The sequence below is a fragment of the Sinohyriopsis cumingii genome, chromosome 6, assembly GCF_028554795.1.
Source record: "Sinohyriopsis cumingii isolate HCF-2022 chromosome 6, ASM2855479v2, whole genome shotgun sequence".
Lineage (NCBI taxonomy): Eukaryota > Metazoa > Mollusca > Bivalvia > Unionida > Unionidae > Sinohyriopsis > Sinohyriopsis cumingii.
Window position 1 is genome coordinate 158601096 of NC_142966.1, and position 19400 is coordinate 158620495.

The following is a 19400-nucleotide window of genomic DNA, read 5'->3' on the forward strand; positions in this document are numbered from 1 at the left end:
CACTTTTCCAGTGGCAGTAGAGGTGCATTGTTTGTACAACACTGACATAGCCTAGAATTTGAAAGGCTACCTTGAAAAATTCTTGGATTTCTTGAAAAAGTCTTTGAATTTTGCTCAAAAAAATATTCTCCTTGTAAACTCTTCAACCGTTCTTTTATCTTGCAAACCAGTGGCCGTACTTGGCTGAAACTTGTAAGAAAACTGAAGAACCTTGAGCATTGGAAAATGCCTCTTAGACTTGGAATATGCACAAGATTTAAATAATTATTTGCTAATACCGTGAATTCAGACTTTAAGAAACAAATATAATAAAACAGTAACAAAATTCTCCAATTTTTTGTATCCCCCACCCCCATCCCAACTGTGTTCTTTTGAGGGTTTAGGTAGTTTTGCCAATAGCCTTATTTTATAATTTATATTATTAAATTTAATCAAAGAGAGCTTGGGGTTGTAGGATAGACCTAATGCATCTTCCTTCATCTCATAAGAGTCGACTAATGGAGACACCTGATTGCCATTGGTTACATTCCGTGTCGGTGGAGAGGATCCGGCTGCTTTAACAGATTAGATACCTCGAGTACTAATGTCAAATGCTTTAACAGATTAGATACCTGGGGTACTAATGTCAAATGCTTTAACAGATTAGATACCTGGGGTACTAATGTCAAATGCTTTAACAGATTAGATACCTGGGATACTAATGTTAAATGCTTTAACAGATTAGATGCCTGGGTTACTAATGTCAAAAGCCCAGGATTAAAACAATTTGTGGCAAACAATGGGAAGCAGGCTGGAAGGTCTTGCTCTGATTTTGCAGGACTTGGCAATATTGAAACTGGACTATGGCTTGATTGTGTATAGGTCAGTTTGCAGTCATGCCTACAATTCTTACACACTAGGGGATTCAGACTTTTGCCAGGAACATTTTGAACTTCCCTGTATGCCGAGGTAAAGTAACCACCATTTTATTTTAGATGAGCAGAACTGTTTTTTTTTTTTTTACCAAACTATCCTCTGACTATCCCAACAAACCCACCATTAGGCTCAAATACTGAACCATTTGCAATCCGAAACCAAATTTGATTCCACCATTTCCACCATCTGGCAGCAGAAAAATCAGTCTTCCCATTACTGCGTTGGTAAATTTGGTGATACTTGAACCTTGTTTTTTATACAGGTGGTTTTGTAACACTCCACAACACCGTCTCCAGCCAGTTATCAAATACAGCCTCCATTGTTGTCAGTAAAGTGAGTCACGCTTAAATCTTTGCACTATTTGAAACAATTACGTGACATCCCTTGTTACATCAAGTCGTACATAAATGTGATCTGCTTATACAGTTGGGATGAAGTACACTATGGTCTACCCAGTTACATCGGCATTATGGAAATGAGAGAGCAGCTAATGCTGCCCTGCAGTCACTCTTTTTTTTTTTTTTTTTTTAAAGGAAGATCCCATATTGGTTCTTTAAGTATGGTATCAATTGGTCTGTTCTGTATACTAGAGAAACTTTGTGGAATGAAAACTCTAAACACAACATCCAACCCACCATTGCAGAGTGACATTGTTCATACAGATTTTTTGTGTGCAAAGATGAGATGGTATTGTGTTAGGACATAACATACCTGACGAGTTTATACATACTAAGGGATACACATTGATCAGAATGCATGCAGTTCTAATGTCTGCTGGCAGTGGAGCACATTTTTTGTTGAGTATATCAACTTGTGACTGTGAGACAAGTATTTTATGATATCAGTTGGCATTATTGGTTGGAGTATCAGTGTCACATTTCAGATCCTGAATGGATTTTAGTCCAGCCAGTATATAATGAATGTCTAGGAAGCAATTTCACCTGTTGTTTATTTTTCACTCAGTTGGACAGAGTAAAGATGAGCTTATGGGATGGTCTTTGTTTGTTGACCATCCATCCATCTGTGTGTCCATTAGCACAAGTCTGTTATTACTACTCCTCCTAAAGTACTTAAAGGATTGCCAGGAAACTTTCTTACATTTATCCTATGGTCTAGTTGGTCCTAAATGAAATTGGTGCTGATGAGACATCCAATATGGCTGCCACCATGACCATCTTGAGAATGTTATCAACACGTCTTCTTAATGGATGGATATAGTAGTAGCATTGTGCTTTTATTAAAAGACTTGTTACAGTGTCTCTCTGGTCCTAAATGAAAATGGTACCAGTCTGACATCCAGTATTCCCAACATAGCAAGCTGCTTGAAAATCTTTTTATTGCTACCCCTGAATGGATTGTCATATCAGCATGGGGTATTCTGCAAAAGACTTCTTATGATATCTTATTAGTCCTAAATAAAAACTGTCCAATCTACATCCAGCATGGACACCAAAGTGGCCATCTTGAAAATCTTGTTATCATTACTCCTCAGTGGATGATTTTATCATCATGAGATTTTCACTAAAAGACTTCCCATTATGTCTGTTTGATCCTAATTGAAAATGGTGCCAATTTAGTGTCCACTATGTCTGCCACATCAGCAATCTTATCACTGTTCCTCCATATTGACATGGTATTTTCACCTGAAACTTTTTTACAATGTCTAGTTTGTCTTAAATAAAAATGGTGCCAGTCTGATGTCGAATATGGCTGACATAGTGGCCTGCTTGAAGATCTTGTTATTACTACTATTGAATGAATGGTCATATCAGTATGTCTATTCCAGTAAAAGACTCCATACTGTTTGGTTTTATTTTTTAGTTCCGAACTTAAAATGTTGATGTTGTGTCTAATTTATGGTCATCTGGAAAACCATATTTTGCTAATCCTTTTAAATGAAATGTCATTTTGACGTAGCTATTTTTTCATCAGAAGAATTCTTGTGGTGTCATCTTTGTCATAAATGAAAATTACTAGCTCTCACTGCGGTGACCATATTGGATATCTTGCAAATATTATTTCAACTTTACTCTGATGGATAGTGTATCAATGTTAGGTTTTGACCACTAGACTTATAATGATACCCAGTTGGTCCTAAGTTTTATATGGTGCTAGTTGCACTTCCAGTATCGCTGCCTTGACGACTGTCTTAAAATCGTATTATTACTACCCCTTGATTGATGATCATTATGACATTGGGTTTTCATTCATAGGCTCATAATAATGTACGCTTTGTTGTAAATGAAAATGGTGCAAATTTGGCTTCCAATTTGTCCACCACAGATGGCGGTTTGAAAATGAATATCTGAGCTGTTTCAACATTGAGAAATTAATAGGATGAAATGGTCTATTCTTGAATTGGGACCTACACAAGCCATTTATCCAGTCACTTCTGGGAGACGGTTTGTCTGGAAAATTGGTTTCTTTATCATTGATTTTCACCAAGTTTGAATTTAATTTTGGGGTGGGGACATGGTGGGACATAGACATCTAGGAGAACATATTGCAAGTTTGTACAAGTGAACTAGCTGAATAATAGACATAAGCCATAATTAGAATATTATCATGAGTTGGTTTATAATGAACTGTATTTCCACTGTAAACGGTCTTTCAATCTTTTAAAGAGCAAGTTTCAGGATTTCAAGACGGTGAACCTTGTTAGTGTGGAAGAGTTCTATACTATGACGACTGCAGCGGAACCCAAGTTTGAAAATCCTCAAGTGCCACCACCGCCTCCCCCAGTTAGCATACCCACACAAGGTAAGCTGCCAGATCATTTAAAAATAAAATAAAAATCGAACTGATTTGATCCTCAAATATCCACTTTTGTGGATATATTGTAATCTGTCCTGTCTGTGCATCTGTTGAGTCGTCAGCCAGGTTACCTTGTAAACTAAACTTGGAAAAACTGAGGAGCGACCAATTGGTATGCTAAATGAGGAGTGACCAATTGGTATGCTAAATGAGGAGTGACCAATCGGTATGCTAAATGAGGAGTGACCAATTAAGATGCTAAATGAGGATAAGCAGAAAGATGAATGTTTCAGGCCTGAATGGAGCCCCATAATGTTAAAAAGGGTGGGGGTAAGATGTGGAATAAGATCAATTATATTACATATCCACACTCCTCATGGGGCACTGACCTGGAAATCATAACCTGCAGGCTGTCATATATGGTCATAATGCTATGCCTGTAAATATAACATTGTTATTAAAAATATTCAAATGTCATTGAAATTTTCAGTAAATTTGACTTTTGGACTCCCACCCAATTATCCCAGGGGTAAAAGCTAAAACAGTTGACCTTGTGTACATTTGTACAATACAGACGAGTAAGATAAAATGTTTGGTGAAATTCTACAGTGGGTTTAAAAGACAGGATAATAGCTGGACAGACAGTTGAACATTTTATAATTGCCATGGCTTACATCACCAGTTATAAATTTGAACAACCAATAATCCACAGAATGTTATATATGGTAATCCATGCATTTTATGTAACTTTTTAGGCCTGTGGCAGGGCATCTTTGAACACACTTCTTCTTGTATATTTGAATGATGTTTTTTTTGGTCTGTGACGGGACATCTGTTTCATGGATAGACTTGTAGTTGTATATTTGGATGATGCTTTTAGGGCTGTGATGGGACATCTGTGTCATGAACACTCTTGTATGTTTGAATGATGCTTTTAGGTCTGTGATGGGACATTTGTGTCATGAACACTCTTGTATGTTTGAATGATGCTTTTAGGGCTGTGATGGGACATCTGTGTCATGAACACTCTTGTATATTTGAATGATGCTTTTAGGGCTGTGATGGGACATCTGTGTCATGAAACACTTGTATGTTTGAATGATGCTTTTAGGTCTGTGATGGGACATCTGTGTCATGAACACTCTTGTATGTTTGAATGATGCTTTTAGGTCTGTGATGGGACATCTGTGTCATGAACACTCTTGTATGTTTGAATGATGCTTTTAGGTCTGTGATGGGACGTCTGTGTCATGAACACTCTTGTATGTTTGAATGATGCTTTTAGGTCTGTGATGGGACATCTGTGTCATGAACACTCTTGTATGTTTGAAAGATTCTTTTAGGGCTGTGATGGGACATCTGTGTCATGAACACTCTTGTATGTTTGAATGATGCTTTTAGGTCTGTGATGGGACATCTGTGTCATGAACACTCTTGTATGTTTGAATGATGCTTTTAGGTCTGTGATGGGACATCTGTGTCATGAACACTCTTGTATGTTTGAATGATGCTTTTAGGTCTGTGATGGTTTTGCAGTTTTATGAACAGACTTCCAGTTATATGTTTGAATGATGCTTTTAAGCCTGTGGTGGTGACAGCTTTTTCGTGAACACACTTCTTGTTATACATTTGAACGATGGATTTTAGGCCTGTTGTTAGCACAGGTGCTCAACGCAAACTTGATGTTGAGAAAAAAAAACAATAATCTGAAGGAAAAGATGGTCCTATGTCAGAATGGGTCATGGGGGTAATCTAAGGTATTTCTGTCACTATGTATGATTTATTTTCCTTAAGATTATTGTTGTTTTTTTTTCTTCTCAACATCAAGCTCACGTCGAGCACCTGTAGTTGTTTGGCCTGTGATTGGGACATCTGTTTCATGAAAACACTGCTAGTTCTGTATTTCAGGGATACATAAACTAAACACTAAGAACCTTCCTCAGAAGTTTTGAGAATTGTTGAATTTATGTAGTCTTGATAAAAAATAAAGATGATAACATCTTCTGATATGATGTTTGCTTTTCTTTGGTTGAGTGTACATCTTCGTTTCTGTAAGATTTGAGAAAATACCTCTTACGCTTGGTTTTCAGTATTTGTCATGTGATCTTGAATTTACAGTGTTGACTGTGCCATCTCCACCACTAGTACAGGAGGTAGCACGATCCCTTCCCGCATACGTTCCCTCTACACCAGGACGACAAGAAAAGGGCCCAAGGACTCCAAGAGAACGAAAAAATTCAGAAAAAATCAGATTCTATCCCGTAGCGAAAGATTCTACTCGGCCGCCTGATCCACAGGTCAGAAACAAAACAAACCCTTAAAAATTTATATGTTTATGATAATAAAAATGGTAACCTGTGTTTTTCTCTATTTGAAATGGATGAATTTGGACATTCTTTCCATAAAATCCTGCAAAACGAAGTCATACAAATTGTGAGAAATACATGGCATGATTAACAGAATCTTTGATATTATTGTCAGATTCAGTTTTACAATGAAATGCCATAACAAATAAAATCCACAAGTTTTATGTGACCAAACCCTTATAAAAAGAATTGTGATGTTAAGTCTGCCTTATCACATGTGAGGGTCGTTATTTTTCAGATTTGTTTCTTAAAGAATGCCATATCAAATAACATAATCCAGTTATACAAACATTTATTCTAGCCGTTTATTTTGTTCATAGAGTTGTATTGTAAACTGGTGTATATATTTTGTACATCATTTGTTTTCAAAGATGTTGGTTGTGCCTGATTGAAAATAATTTTATGTATGTCTTACTTCAAGAATGTAACCAAAACAATTGCTTTTTTTTTTTTAATATACATTTTCTGCCCACCATGTCATACACAATTCACTATGGTGTGCTGAAGAAGTGGAATATTAATGTTGTTTTTACTTCATTTAGACGCCTCGCAAGAGAAAGACAAAACACAGCAATAATCCACCAGTTGAGGGTCATGTAGGCTGGATCATGGACTACAGGGAGCATAGGCCATCACGGTCTCGGAATAATTCCACATCAAACAGGTATAGAATATGCTTGAATTATGTGTTTTTTTAGTTTACCCTACACCGCTCTAGTGGTCTATTCGTTAGAGCATCCGCCTTGGATGCAGGTCATGGGTTCAAACCCAATTGAGTATGACGAGAGACATACATGGGAGAACTATTGTACTGCTGGCATTGGCATCTGCACACATAAAATCACACATTTCCAGCCTTATGGCATTTCACCGTTCTTTTTTCCATGGTCCTTTGCAACGATTTCGAGTGGGGTTCTTAGCAACTTGCCCCATGGGGAGAGGGCTAACTATGTATATATATATATGTACCTTTTTGGTTAATTGTTTGCATTTAGGTCAGGGATTTTAACTCGCCTGGTCATAGTGAGCTTATGGTATTGCCCTCTGTCCATCATGCACTATCCACTACGCATCTATCTCTGTCAAAAATTGCATGTTATCATTCTGAAGTCCATATTTATATCCATTTTCAGTCAACATGAGCTTGTATCATAAAGTCTCACACAAGTGGATATGAGCATGATCTCACACAAGTGGATATGAGCGAGATCTGTGCATGTTGAAGAAGTAATCTGCATCGATTGGTTAATCTTGTTGACATTGCTTCAGCTTGGGACCATAATTTGATTGAACTTGGAATGTGTGCTTGTATCATTAACTTTGTGAATGAGATGAAGACCAAGATCATTGCATGCTAATGAGGTGATAATGCTTGTAATTATTTGAGCTTCTTACCAGTCAGCATGTTGGGGGGGAACTGCATTTGTGGTATAATTCTGATAAAACTTGGAATATATGCTTTTATTATTCTAGATCTTGAACAAGTTTGATAATGAGTGAGATCCATGCGTATAAATTGGGCATCTATATCTCTACTTTTCCCGAATGGATGGCTATATCAGCATTGGAGTTTTCACCAATAGACCTCTTCTGCTAGGTTCTAATATATTCAGTACGGCTGCCTTGGTGGTTGTCTTGAAAATATTGTTGTCATTACTCACCATCAATGGATGGCCATTTAGGCATGGGGCTTTGACAGAAAGACTTCTAATGATGTCTGCTTGGTCCTAAATGAAAATTGTTCCAATCCATTGTGCCCACCATAGCAACTAATTTGATGTTGTCACTGAAGAAAGGTTGGAGATGGTTTCAACACACTGCAGTTAAAGGAAGAAGTGGTCATATCTTGAATTCCTGGAAATTATTTTCTGCCAGTAGAGATATGTCAATCAAGGAACTCTTATTATCACCAATTTTGTTAGGTGAATGATGCAATTTGGCAACCAAGTCCACCAAACTTTTCTTCCAAAAGAAATCTCACTACATGTTGAATTTGCTGTATCAAGCCTGCAGTTGTCAGTTGCCCAGGTGAACAATATCATTTGCACTTTGTATACATACATGTACTTTAGTACCTAGTATATTCATGAAACTTTGTGAGGGTATGCATCTCGAGTACACCCAGATCACAGAAGTATGTCTCTGTGACTAATGTTTCATGCTTCACTAACTTTTAACTTTGTAAGCATTGTGTTTTAACTGTTTAAGCTAGAATTATTCACCTAGATGACTGTGTACATCTCTGATAGTACCCATGTGCAGAAATGGTCACAGTATTACCATTTAGGTTTTTTGCATGTTTTGTTTATGCTGTCAGTTGAGAACCATGAAACTTGGTGGAGGGATGCATGTCGGTGAGCACTATACCTTCATTGCAGAATAAAATGTTTATTGCCACCAATATTTATTATTTTGCCAGATTAGTGCTTACGTATATCTCAAGATCACGTGTTTTGGGCATTCTGTATTCATACAAGTCTTTCCTAAAATCAAAAAGCTATTTTGAGGGATGCATTTGGGTACATACAGTTGCATAAAGAGGAGGCTGGCCTTTATTTCACGGTTTAGTGATTTTATCAAAATCTTGTGTTTAAGCATCATTTTTTGGGTGGTACTGATGTTAGAATGATGAAAGATGATAATTTGAAGCATCTTCTTTAGTGTTTCCTATCAAAGGTCTCTATGACATGTATTTTGTTTCAGTAATAAAAGTTAAATTTTTATCTTTTGCTCATAATTAAAGAATTTTCCATGCTATGTACGTTTCACCCTACTCAGAAAGCTATCCCTGTCCAGCATCATTGGAAGTATTAATAAATATGTTTATGCAATGGTAAACTCTATGTATTAATGACTTTTCTACATAGGTTTACGGTCTTTTAATGTAAATAAATAAAGGAATTGGAGGATTGGACTATATGCCTTGACTGCTGGCTAATTGATATAATTAATGATGTATGAATTATATTTCTTATAGTGGTTTTACTGGCTGTCACTTCAAGGTTACTTGTATTCTGTGATTTGGACTCCCAGGCTTGTTTTGGTGTACAATACTGCTAGCTTGTGAAGCATTTTTTTTTTAAGAACAAAGATGTTTTTATAAATAAACTCCAGACAATCAACTTTGAAGCTCGGGTGGTGAATAAACACAGCTGGCAGCAAGCAGTAAACTCCATCTTTGAACTTACCGACAAGACGTCGAAGACAGTTTATTTTTATTACCTCAGAAGCCGACTTTGGATACTCTGAGGCTGGTTTGTTGTTTTTTTAAAGGATATCAATACAAAGGTTATTTTATTGCAAAGCAAGCTGACCTTGGAGGCCGACTGAATTCTTTTAAGTGTGCCCAAAACAAATTGTTTTTTTAATATAAAATGACGGCCAAGATATGGAAGCTAACTTTGGTTCCTTTTCACCGGTATTCATGGTAATTTTGAAAATAAATTGAAACGATGGAACAATTTTTAAAGTGGCACAACATAATGCTTCATGTACGGACATCGATGACCCAGCATCACCCAGAAGATCTGGAGAAAATCAAATCATGTGATGAATTCATGAAGGCCAGAAGAGAAGCAAATGGTTTCGCCAACAATATGATCATCAACATGAATGAAATTCTAGTGTACTTTAATCGCATTCCTGGATGGACTGATGATAAAATGGACGTCAGAAGTGTGAGAATGTGCTAGACTGGTGCAGATTTGAAAAAATCTGACTTTTGTCCTTGCAGTTTCCACTTTAGGTGATGTGTTGCCTCTATAAAAAAAAGTCACGGCATGAGAAAGCTAAAAAAAATATTCTTACACTGAAACAGTGGATCATACTTATGCAGGAGAAGGATTGTGTTGATTAGATCTGCTGCAGTGGATTAAAGAATTTTATTTCAAGTACAGTTGTATATTTTTTAAAATAAAATTTCAATTGGAGTGCATATTCCGACATGTAATTTCCCAATGATATAAAAAGAATAGTTTTAAAATGAATTTATATTTCTGCCATTACCGCTGATGGTGATCTTCATCAGATAATTTTACCAGTACCATTGATGTTGATCATCATCAGATATTTGTCATGACCATTGATGCTGATCTTCATCAGATAATTTTACCAGTACTGTTGATGTTGATCTTCATCAGATATTTCTGCCGTTACCATTGATGCTGATCTTTATCAATTTTACCAGTACTATTGATGCTGATCATCAGATAATCTTACCAGTACTATTGATGCTGATCTTCATCAATTTTACCAGTACTATTGATGCTGATCTTCATCAATTTTACCAGTACTATTGATGCTGATCTTCATCAGATAATTTTACCAGTACTATTGATGTTGATCTTCATCAGATATTTCTGCCGTTACCATTGATGCTGATCTTCATCAGATAATCTTGCCAGTACTGTTGATGCTGATCTTCATCAATTTTGCCAGTACTATTGATGCTGATCATCAATAATTTTACCACTAATATTGATGCTGATCTTCATCAGATAATCTTACCAGTACTATTGATGCTGATCTTCATCAGATATATCTGCCGTTTCCATTGATGCTGATCTTCATCAGATAATCTTGCCAGTACTATTGATGCTGATCTTTATCAATTTTACCAGTACTATTGATGCTGATCATCAGATAATCTTGCCAGTACTATTGATGCTGATCTTCATCAATTTTGCCAGTACTATTGATGCTGATCTTCATCAATTTTACCACTACTTTTGATGCTGATCTTCATCAGATAATCTTACCAGTACTATTGATGCTGATCTTCATCAATTTTACCAGTACCATTGATGCTGATCTTTATCAGATAATTTTACCAATACTATTGATGCTGATCTGCATCAATTTTACCAGTACTATTGATGCTGATCTTCATCAGATAATTTTGCCAGTACTATTGATGCTGATCTGCTTCAGATAATTTTACCAATACTATTGATGCTGATCTGCATCAATTTTACCAGTACCATTGATGCTGATCTTCATCAGATAATTTTACCAATACTATTGATGCTGATCTGCATCAGATAATTTTACCAATACCATTGACGCTGATCTGCATCAATTTTACCAGTACCATTGATGCTGATCTTCATCAGATAATTTTACCAATACTATTGATGCTGATCTTCATCAGATAATTTTACCAGTACTATCGATGCTGATATGCATCAGATAATTTTACCAGTACTATTGATGTTGATCTTCATCAGATAATTTGTTATTTTTAAATCATGAAGAAAAGATAAATCCTTAACCAATTGGGTCAAGATTTGTTTTGTAAACAGCATTCTTCTTGAAGGTCCAAAGATTTTCTCTGGAATTAAATCATACAAAATTCTGAATCAAGTGACGATTGCCGTGTCTGTGGTGTCAGTGTTAATGGGTGTTTTAAAAGTTTGGTCTTAAGTTTCTACAGTTAACAGATGGTGCAAACCATAATATATTTGTGTATAACTGAGTGTGACATAAACCCTGATGTGCTGTCACATAACATGCTGGCAGATCAGGGTCTGTTTTTTTTTCTTCTAATAATAATTAGTCCTAACAAAGTGTGTAAATCCAGATCTGCCAGTGCTGTAGATCCAGATCTGCCAGTACACTATGTGATGGCAGATCTGGGTCTATGCAGTTTGCAGTTGGATTCAACTTAAGAAGTAAATACTGTGCACAGACACAGATGAGACAGCAGGGTCTGCAGAATACTTGTTCGTATAAACATTGAAACATTGTCTATTTTTGATAACTTACTTATATCACATGTTTATAGTTCCTTTATTATTGCATATATTCCCAGTGAGCCTGACCTCTCCATGTTGTCCTCAAGTTACGGCAGCACACCCCATTCATTCCCGGCATTCCAGCATCCTTCCCATGAACTGCTTCAGGAGAATGGATTTGTTTGGCACGTGTACCACAAGTATCATGCCAAATGTCTAAAGGGTAAGAACAGGCCTCCACATCTGCATTTTTATCAGGAAGTGCTTCGTGTTTTATGCTTAACAATTCTAGATTGTACAGGCCTTCACATCTGGATTGTACAGGCCTCCACATCTGCATTTTTATCAGCAAGTGCTTGGTGTTTTATGCTTAAGAATTTTAGGTTGTACAGGCCTCTACATCTGCATTTTTATCAGCAAGTGCTTGGTGTTTTATGCTTAAGAATTGTGTGGCAGAGGTTTTAATTTTGACATTTCGTTCTAGTGATGTTTAATCAATGTATTCAATATTTTGCACAGTTCTCATTCAGAATTGTTGGGCTTTATATAAAAATGATGGACAAAACATGGATACAATGTTAAGAAAACCTTTTGGTTTCTGCGGGTAGTGCCTGCTGTTTTTAATTTCAATTCAACACTAATATAGCGTCCTGTCTTTTTTCAGATCGTAAGAAGATGGGTGTTGGCCAGTCCCAAGAGATGAACACCTTATTTAGATTTTGGTCTTTCTTCCTGCGCCAGCATTTTAACAAGAAAATGTATAATGAGTTCAAAACTTTGGCTGTAGAAGATTCCAAAGAAGGATATAGGTTAGAACTTCATGTTTTCATTAAAAAAATTCATCCATTACCTTTTTCTTTTAATAATTGCAGATGGAAGCATTTCCAATTTTTATATTAAAAAAAGTCTTTTTCTTAAAATGCCAAATTAAATAGGCTTTCAATTAAGAAACTGTCCTTGTAATGTTCTTTAAAGATTTCCAATTACAACCATTTTTAATACAACCCAATATTCATCTGCCAGATTTTCCATACCATTCATGTGCTCGACATTTCCATTCTGTATCTCCTTTTATCAGTGACATGCTACCAGGAAAATGTGCTTTCCAATCTGCATATTCAGTATTATTGTCCTTGTGGAAAAAAGAAAGAACTGGAGCATTTATAAGAAGAAATATCAAAATCCTAGATTTGAAGAACAAGGTAAAATTTAAATGAGATAAGGTAGGTCTTCCCCCTGGTTTCATAGCATCAACTCAATGCATACAGACCCTGAAACTGGTAATTTTACCAGTGGAATAATAAAAAAAAGGGCACAGAATGAATGCAGCTGAAATCATGAATGCAATTTGAAGAAAATGTTTGTGCAAGTGAAGAATGATGAAAGATATACAAAAATTTAATGAAATGCAACATGCATTTCATTAATGATTTTGACAATCAATTAAGCTAACTATAAATTTCCATGGTCGAAGTATTTTGCAGATATTCCAGGATGATCTTTACATGGGCAGTTTTTAGATCACCTGGTTGAAAGTTGAGTGATCTTGAGGTAATGCCCTGATTTAGTCTCATATTGTGTATCGTGCGTATTTGAAGACTTCATATTTGTACAGATGATGTTCATCTACCATTACTAAACAAAATAGCAAAAATTTTAAACAACTTCTTCAACAAAAGTATTGAATAGTATTTGACAAAACTTGATAGAAATCATCCTGGCATGAAGCCCCCCCCCCCCATATTTGTACAGAAGATGTTGCTGTGCCATCAGATATGAACCAAAAATTGAATGGAAAGATGGCATTTGAGAAGTTTAAAGATTTGTAAACTAATACCAATCTACCTTCAAATATGGCTGCCATTACAACAAAAGAATTTTTACGAATCTTGAAATAAAAACATGTTGGCATAAAGACCATTAAACTTGTACGAAAAAATTATGCAAATCTGTAATTAAATATGGGTACCATTACTAAAAATAGAGAAGCATTGAAATGACATTCTCCGAAAGGTACTTGACTGAATTTGACCAAAATTAAGGAGTATTCTAGCGAAAACCTATGTGTATGCAGTCTACCACTAAAAGTTGAAAAACGTTTGCGCAACTTAATCTGATGAGCGGTATTTGACCAACTTCATCACTAGGGCATAGATACCTTTCAGTTTTGGACAAATGATCTTGATTTGCGGCAGTATTTAGAAAGTACAACTGAATAAAACCTTTAAACAATTGTCATAAAATGTGTAGTCATCACCTAATATGCACATATCAACAAATTTGCACTGCAACTGATTAACTGGTTTTAGACCAGGAGATCCTATGGAATGGCCTCTTGTCCAGCTTCCTTTTGTCTGTTAGCAGAAGTTTATTATTAAAACTCCTCCTAAGCTACTTGGAGCATTGCCATGAAGGTTTGGGTGCACACACACACACACAATGAAATTGGTAGTATTCTGACATCCAATATGACTGCCACAGCAGCCATCTTGAAAATTTTATCACAATTCCACCTGACTGGATAGACATTTAAACCTAGGGTTTTCACGAAAAGACTTGTTATGATGTCTTGTTGGTCATGTATGAAATGGGTGCCTAACTGATGTTCCATATGGATGCAGTGGCAGCCATCTTGAAAATGTATTACTACTCAGCCTGAATGGATAGCCATAACAACAGGGTCTTCACAAGAAAACTTCTTATGATGCCTAGTGGCCTTCATTTACTTACATACTTATGGCCTTTGTTTACTTACAGACCTATGGCCTTGTTTACTTACAGACTTAAGGCCTTTGTTTACTTAGAGGCTTTGACCGCTCCAGTGGCCTAGTGGTTAGAGCATCCACCTCGGATGCAGGAGGTCGTGTGTTCAGTCCCTGGCCGAGTCATACTAAAGACTTACAAAAATGGTACTAACAGCTGCCTCACTAGGCACTCAGCATTAAAAAGTTAGTGTTAGGACTGGTCAGCCTGGTGTCAGGATAATGTGACAGGGTGGGACATCATGCTACATGTCTGCGGCATTATGTCCCAGCACTAGACATCACTTTAAGTGCCACACTGCAGACATTGTAGCGTTACGACTGAAAAATTGTTAAAGCTAAGTTTAAAATACAAGTCTCACACACACTCTCACACATACACTTACAGGCTTATGGCCTTTGCTTACTTACAGGCTTGTGGCATTTGTTTACTTACCGACGTATGGCCTTTGTTTTGCTTCCAGACTTACGGCCTTTGTTTGCTTACAGCTGGAGACAATATATAACAATTTTATGAATGCAACTACTCTTGCAGTTGTTATTGGACTGTTGTAAGACTTGGTTATGTATATTAATTGTGCCCATTTTCTGACTTTATACTTCCCCATGATGGTGTAAAGGTGGAAGAGATAGGGATGTATTTTACACAAGCATTCATCTGTTCACTTCTATGACATTTTATTTTGCCTTTAATCAACATTGAGTTGATGACATCAACAGGCATTGTATATGTACCATTTTTAGTTGTATTGAATGAAATGAAATAAGAACTAAAGTTTACTGATAAATAATGATGGGTATATTTGCACAATTTTTGTATTGTATGCATTTGCTGTGTTACTAAGCACACTTGTGATGAGATTCAAATCATGATGCATTTTCATGTAGGTTCCGAACAAGGATTTCAAAATTTTAAAGAATAGAAGCAATAAATGAATAGAAGAAATAATGAAATGCAAGAATGAATTGTGCGCATATGGAACACAAATAAATTTCAGAATTAAAAATGCACAAATGAATGGCAAACCAAAAAAGCAGATTTAATAAAATTACCTGTTGCAGGCTCTGGAGTTGATGAATCCATTGGCACTTATCATGCAATACTTGAAGTTTAAATGTAGATATGATGAAATAAATGGAAATTAACTATGATAATATCTGCCATGTATTCTAGCATTTTATTGCGAGAGGGAACAACAGATGAAAGTTAACAGTATGTAACAACTACTAATTTCATCCATTATGTTGTGTTTAAGGTAAGTGTTCTGTAACATAAGCTATACAGAACCAGAGTTATCGATTTTGCTTATTTATCTTCATATATATATATATATATATATATATATATATATATATATATATAAAAATTTGATAGGGTATGGAGCTTGTGTTTGTGATTTTACAACCATATGACACCTTGTGAAATATAAAGCTGCTTTCTGTCATTTTACAGATATGGCCTGGAGTGTTTATTTAGATACTACAGTTATGGTCTTGAGAGAAAATTTAGAAGTGACCTGTTCAAAGATTTTCAGGAAGAAACAATAAGAGATTATGAAAACGGTAAGACTTGTTGTCCAAGGTACAAACTGATAATTTCATTATAAACAGGTTTAAATATGAACTTGATTGATGAAACACCTCAAAAGATTTGCAGAATAATATAAAATTTTGTGTGAGCCCAACTTGGGAGACGTTGGTCACTATCATATGTGTATATTTGTATAGATGTTTCCCTGTCCACGCACTAGATTAACCTTAATTTTTACGTTGTTTCTCCGGTACAGTTGGTCACAGTTTTGTTATTTGAATGCATAATGATGTGTACAACACCAATTTGCAGGGGAGGGGGAGGCTTAACAGTCATATGATGACCAGTTTCTTCTGTGGTAGTCAAGAAAAGTATTTTACAAGCAGTTATTTGTTAGTGAGGAATTGTGGTTTCTAAAAGTTCTATGCATTTCATCTGTTCTTCTGTAATAAAAATGTATTACACCATAAACTTTATTTCTTTGTTCAAGTTCAGTACTGAAAGCGTGACCTTGTTTGACTTCCTCTTGCAGATAGTTGTAGTGCTCCAAATATAGCAAACATTTCCTTCTTGGTCCAAAATAGTCATTCTATCCCTACCATTTCCCAAAATAGTCATTCTATCCCTGCTTTTTCCTAATTAGTCATTCTGTCCCTACTTTTTCCAAAATAGTCATTCTATCCCTACTTTTTTCCAAAATACTCATTCTGTCCCTACTTGGTCGAAAATAGTCATTCTATCCCTCCTTTTTTCCAAAATAGTCGTTCTATCCCTACTTTTTCCAAAATAGAAATAGTCATTCTGTCCCTACTTTTTCCAAAATAGTCATTCTGTCACTACTTTTTCCAAAATAGTCGTTCTATCCCTACTTTTTCCAAAATAGTCATTCTATCCCTACTTTTTCCAAAGTAGTCATTCTGTCCTTACTTTTATCAAAATAGCACTGCTGCCTATATTTCTTTATCATTTTTATGTTGAAAATCTTGTAACTGTTGAGCAAATTCAAATGTTGTCTCAGATATAGAGCTGGGTGTTTAAGAAGAAGGTTAGCCTGAAGGGTGTTTATGAAGAAGGATAGCCTAAAGGGCATTTAAGAAGGATAGCCTAAAGGGTGTTTAAGAAGAAGGATAGCCTAAAAGGCATTTAAGAAGGATAGCCTAAAGGGTGTTTAAGAAGAAGGATAGCCTAAATGGTGCTTAAGAAGAAGGGTAGCCTAAAGGGTGTTTAGGAAGATGGATAGCCTAAAGGGTGCTTAAGAAGAACGATAGCCTAAAGGGTGTTTAAGAAGGATAATCTAAAGGGTGCTTAAGAAGTAGGATAGCCTAAAGGGCATTTAAGAAGGATAGCCTAAAGGGTGCTTAAGAAGAAGGATAGCCTAAAGGGCATTTAAGAAGGATAACCTAAAGGGTATTTAAGAAGAAAGGTGTTTAAGAAGGATAGCCTAAAGGGTGTTTAAGAAGGATAGCCTAAAGGGTGTTTAAGAAGGATAGCCTAAAGGGTGTTTAGAAAGAAGGATAGCCTAAAGGGTGCTTAAGAAGAATGATAGCCTAAAGGGCATTTAAGAAGGATAACCTAAAGGGTGTTTAAGAAGAAAGGTGTTTAAGAAGGATAGCCTAAAGGGTGTTTAAGAAGGATAGCCTAAAGGGAAAGTTAGTGTGCATATGCTTTTGGTCAAGATTATAATGGCAATGTTAATTTGCATAAATTTTAATGGTTTTGTTTTCTTTAAAAAAGTATCCGCCTTTTGCCCAATTTTTTTTACATTTTTTTTAAGGTAGCCATACTTTACCCATATTTTGTTAACAAAGGTACACTAGAAAGACTACTTTCATTTAGCCTACTTTTGTGAAAACTCAGTATAAATATTCTTTTTTGTGTGTCCATCATTCCACACTAGATTAAGGTCAATGTTAATGGGTTTGTTTTAGATTACGTTCATTGGGATATTTTCTAGCTAAATATAAGGCAGCTGGGGCAAAAATGGAACCGCTTGTTTTATAATATAATTATCTCTCTGGTTTTAAGCTTCTTGACATGTAATTATATCTCGTATACTGCTTCATGTGTAATTACATAACATGACTTATTCTGTTTTAGGTAGCTCTTTAAAGATCAATTATTGTATAGTTGTTGTAATCAGTATTCCTGCATTACGTACCCACCCCCTGCAAAAGTTATTTGGAAGTTCAAATATTTTAATGACCACAGTAGTCACATTAACTTCAATTTTTGCAACTTTTCATGTGAGAGGAGTAAAATACTTAAATAATAATACCAATACTTTATTATTTATTGATGGTGATGTGTTTAGTCTATGACAATCTTCCTTTGAGGCCCTTTGTGTAATTGTTTATGGGTGGGCTACCAAAATTATTTTTTTTCTCACTTTTTTTTTGTTCTTTCTTGCTCATTTGAATTTTCAGTGGAAAATACATAGATATCATTTCTGGCAGTTGTGACCATCAAAGTGCCACCAAAATTGACTACCGAACATATAACTTGTTTTTCTAATTTGACACCATCTTTGCTGAAGGAAAATTGACCATGTAGTTGACATTTTATTTTATTTTAATTAATAATGCATTATATTGAAACAAAAGAGTGGGGGAAGTTACTTGAAAGTATACCTTCCTTTTAGTAACAAAGCTCATTCTATTTTAATTTGCAGGGCAACTGTATGGGCTTGAGAAATTCTGGGCATTCCTCAAGTATTCCCGCAAATATGTGGATATTGATCCCAAGCTGAAGGAATGGCTATCCAAATATAAGAGATTAGAAGACTTTAGAGTGGAGGTGAGCAGATGACAATAGACCTTTCAGAACAGCCTTATTGAATTTAGATGAGGGGCAAACGGACTGCCCTGAGTTGCATAATGGTACCGTGGTGGGCTAAATAAAAGCCTCAAGTTGCATAATAGGTACCATGGCGGGCCAAGAGTTTTGATTTGTATGAATGAGGATATCATTACACTGGTGGGCTGACTAAAACCCCTGAGTTGCATAATGGCGGATATCATTACATTGGTTGACTAACTGAGGGACATGACTTGCATAATGGAGAATATCAGTATGGTGGTAGGCTAACTGAGGGACATGACTTGCATAATGGAGAATATCAGTATGGTGGTAGGCTAACTGAGGGACATGACTTGCATAATGGAGAATATCAGTATGGTGGTAGGCTAACTGAGGGACATGACTTGTATAATGGAGAATATCAGTATGGTGGTAGGCTAACTGAGGGATATACATGACTTCTATAATGGAGAATATGAGTATGTTGGTAGGCTAACTAAGGGACATGACTTGCATAATGGAGAATATCAGTATGGTGGTAGGC

General features: G+C 35.9%; 1 protein-coding gene across 7 annotated transcripts in view; it reads left to right on the forward strand.

Moving 5' to 3' along the window:
- The window catches only part of LOC149798373 (la-related protein 1B-like), a 142719-nt gene that overhangs the window by 104813 nt on the left and 18506 nt on the right, over nt 1–19400 (forward strand). For all 7 annotated transcript variants that reach the window (XM_089963526.1, XM_089963529.1, XM_089963530.1 and 4 more), the window contains exons 13-19: nt 3540–3675; nt 5788–5966; nt 6578–6699; nt 11845–11990; nt 12432–12576; nt 15983–16092; nt 18729–18853. In XM_089963526.1, coding sequence (XP_089819652.1) covers nt 3540–3675; nt 5788–5966; nt 6578–6699; nt 11845–11990; nt 12432–12576; nt 15983–16092; nt 18729–18853 — 963 coding nt within the window. The remainder of the gene's footprint in view (nt 1–3539; nt 3676–5787; nt 5967–6577; nt 6700–11844; nt 11991–12431; nt 12577–15982; nt 16093–18728; nt 18854–19400) is intronic.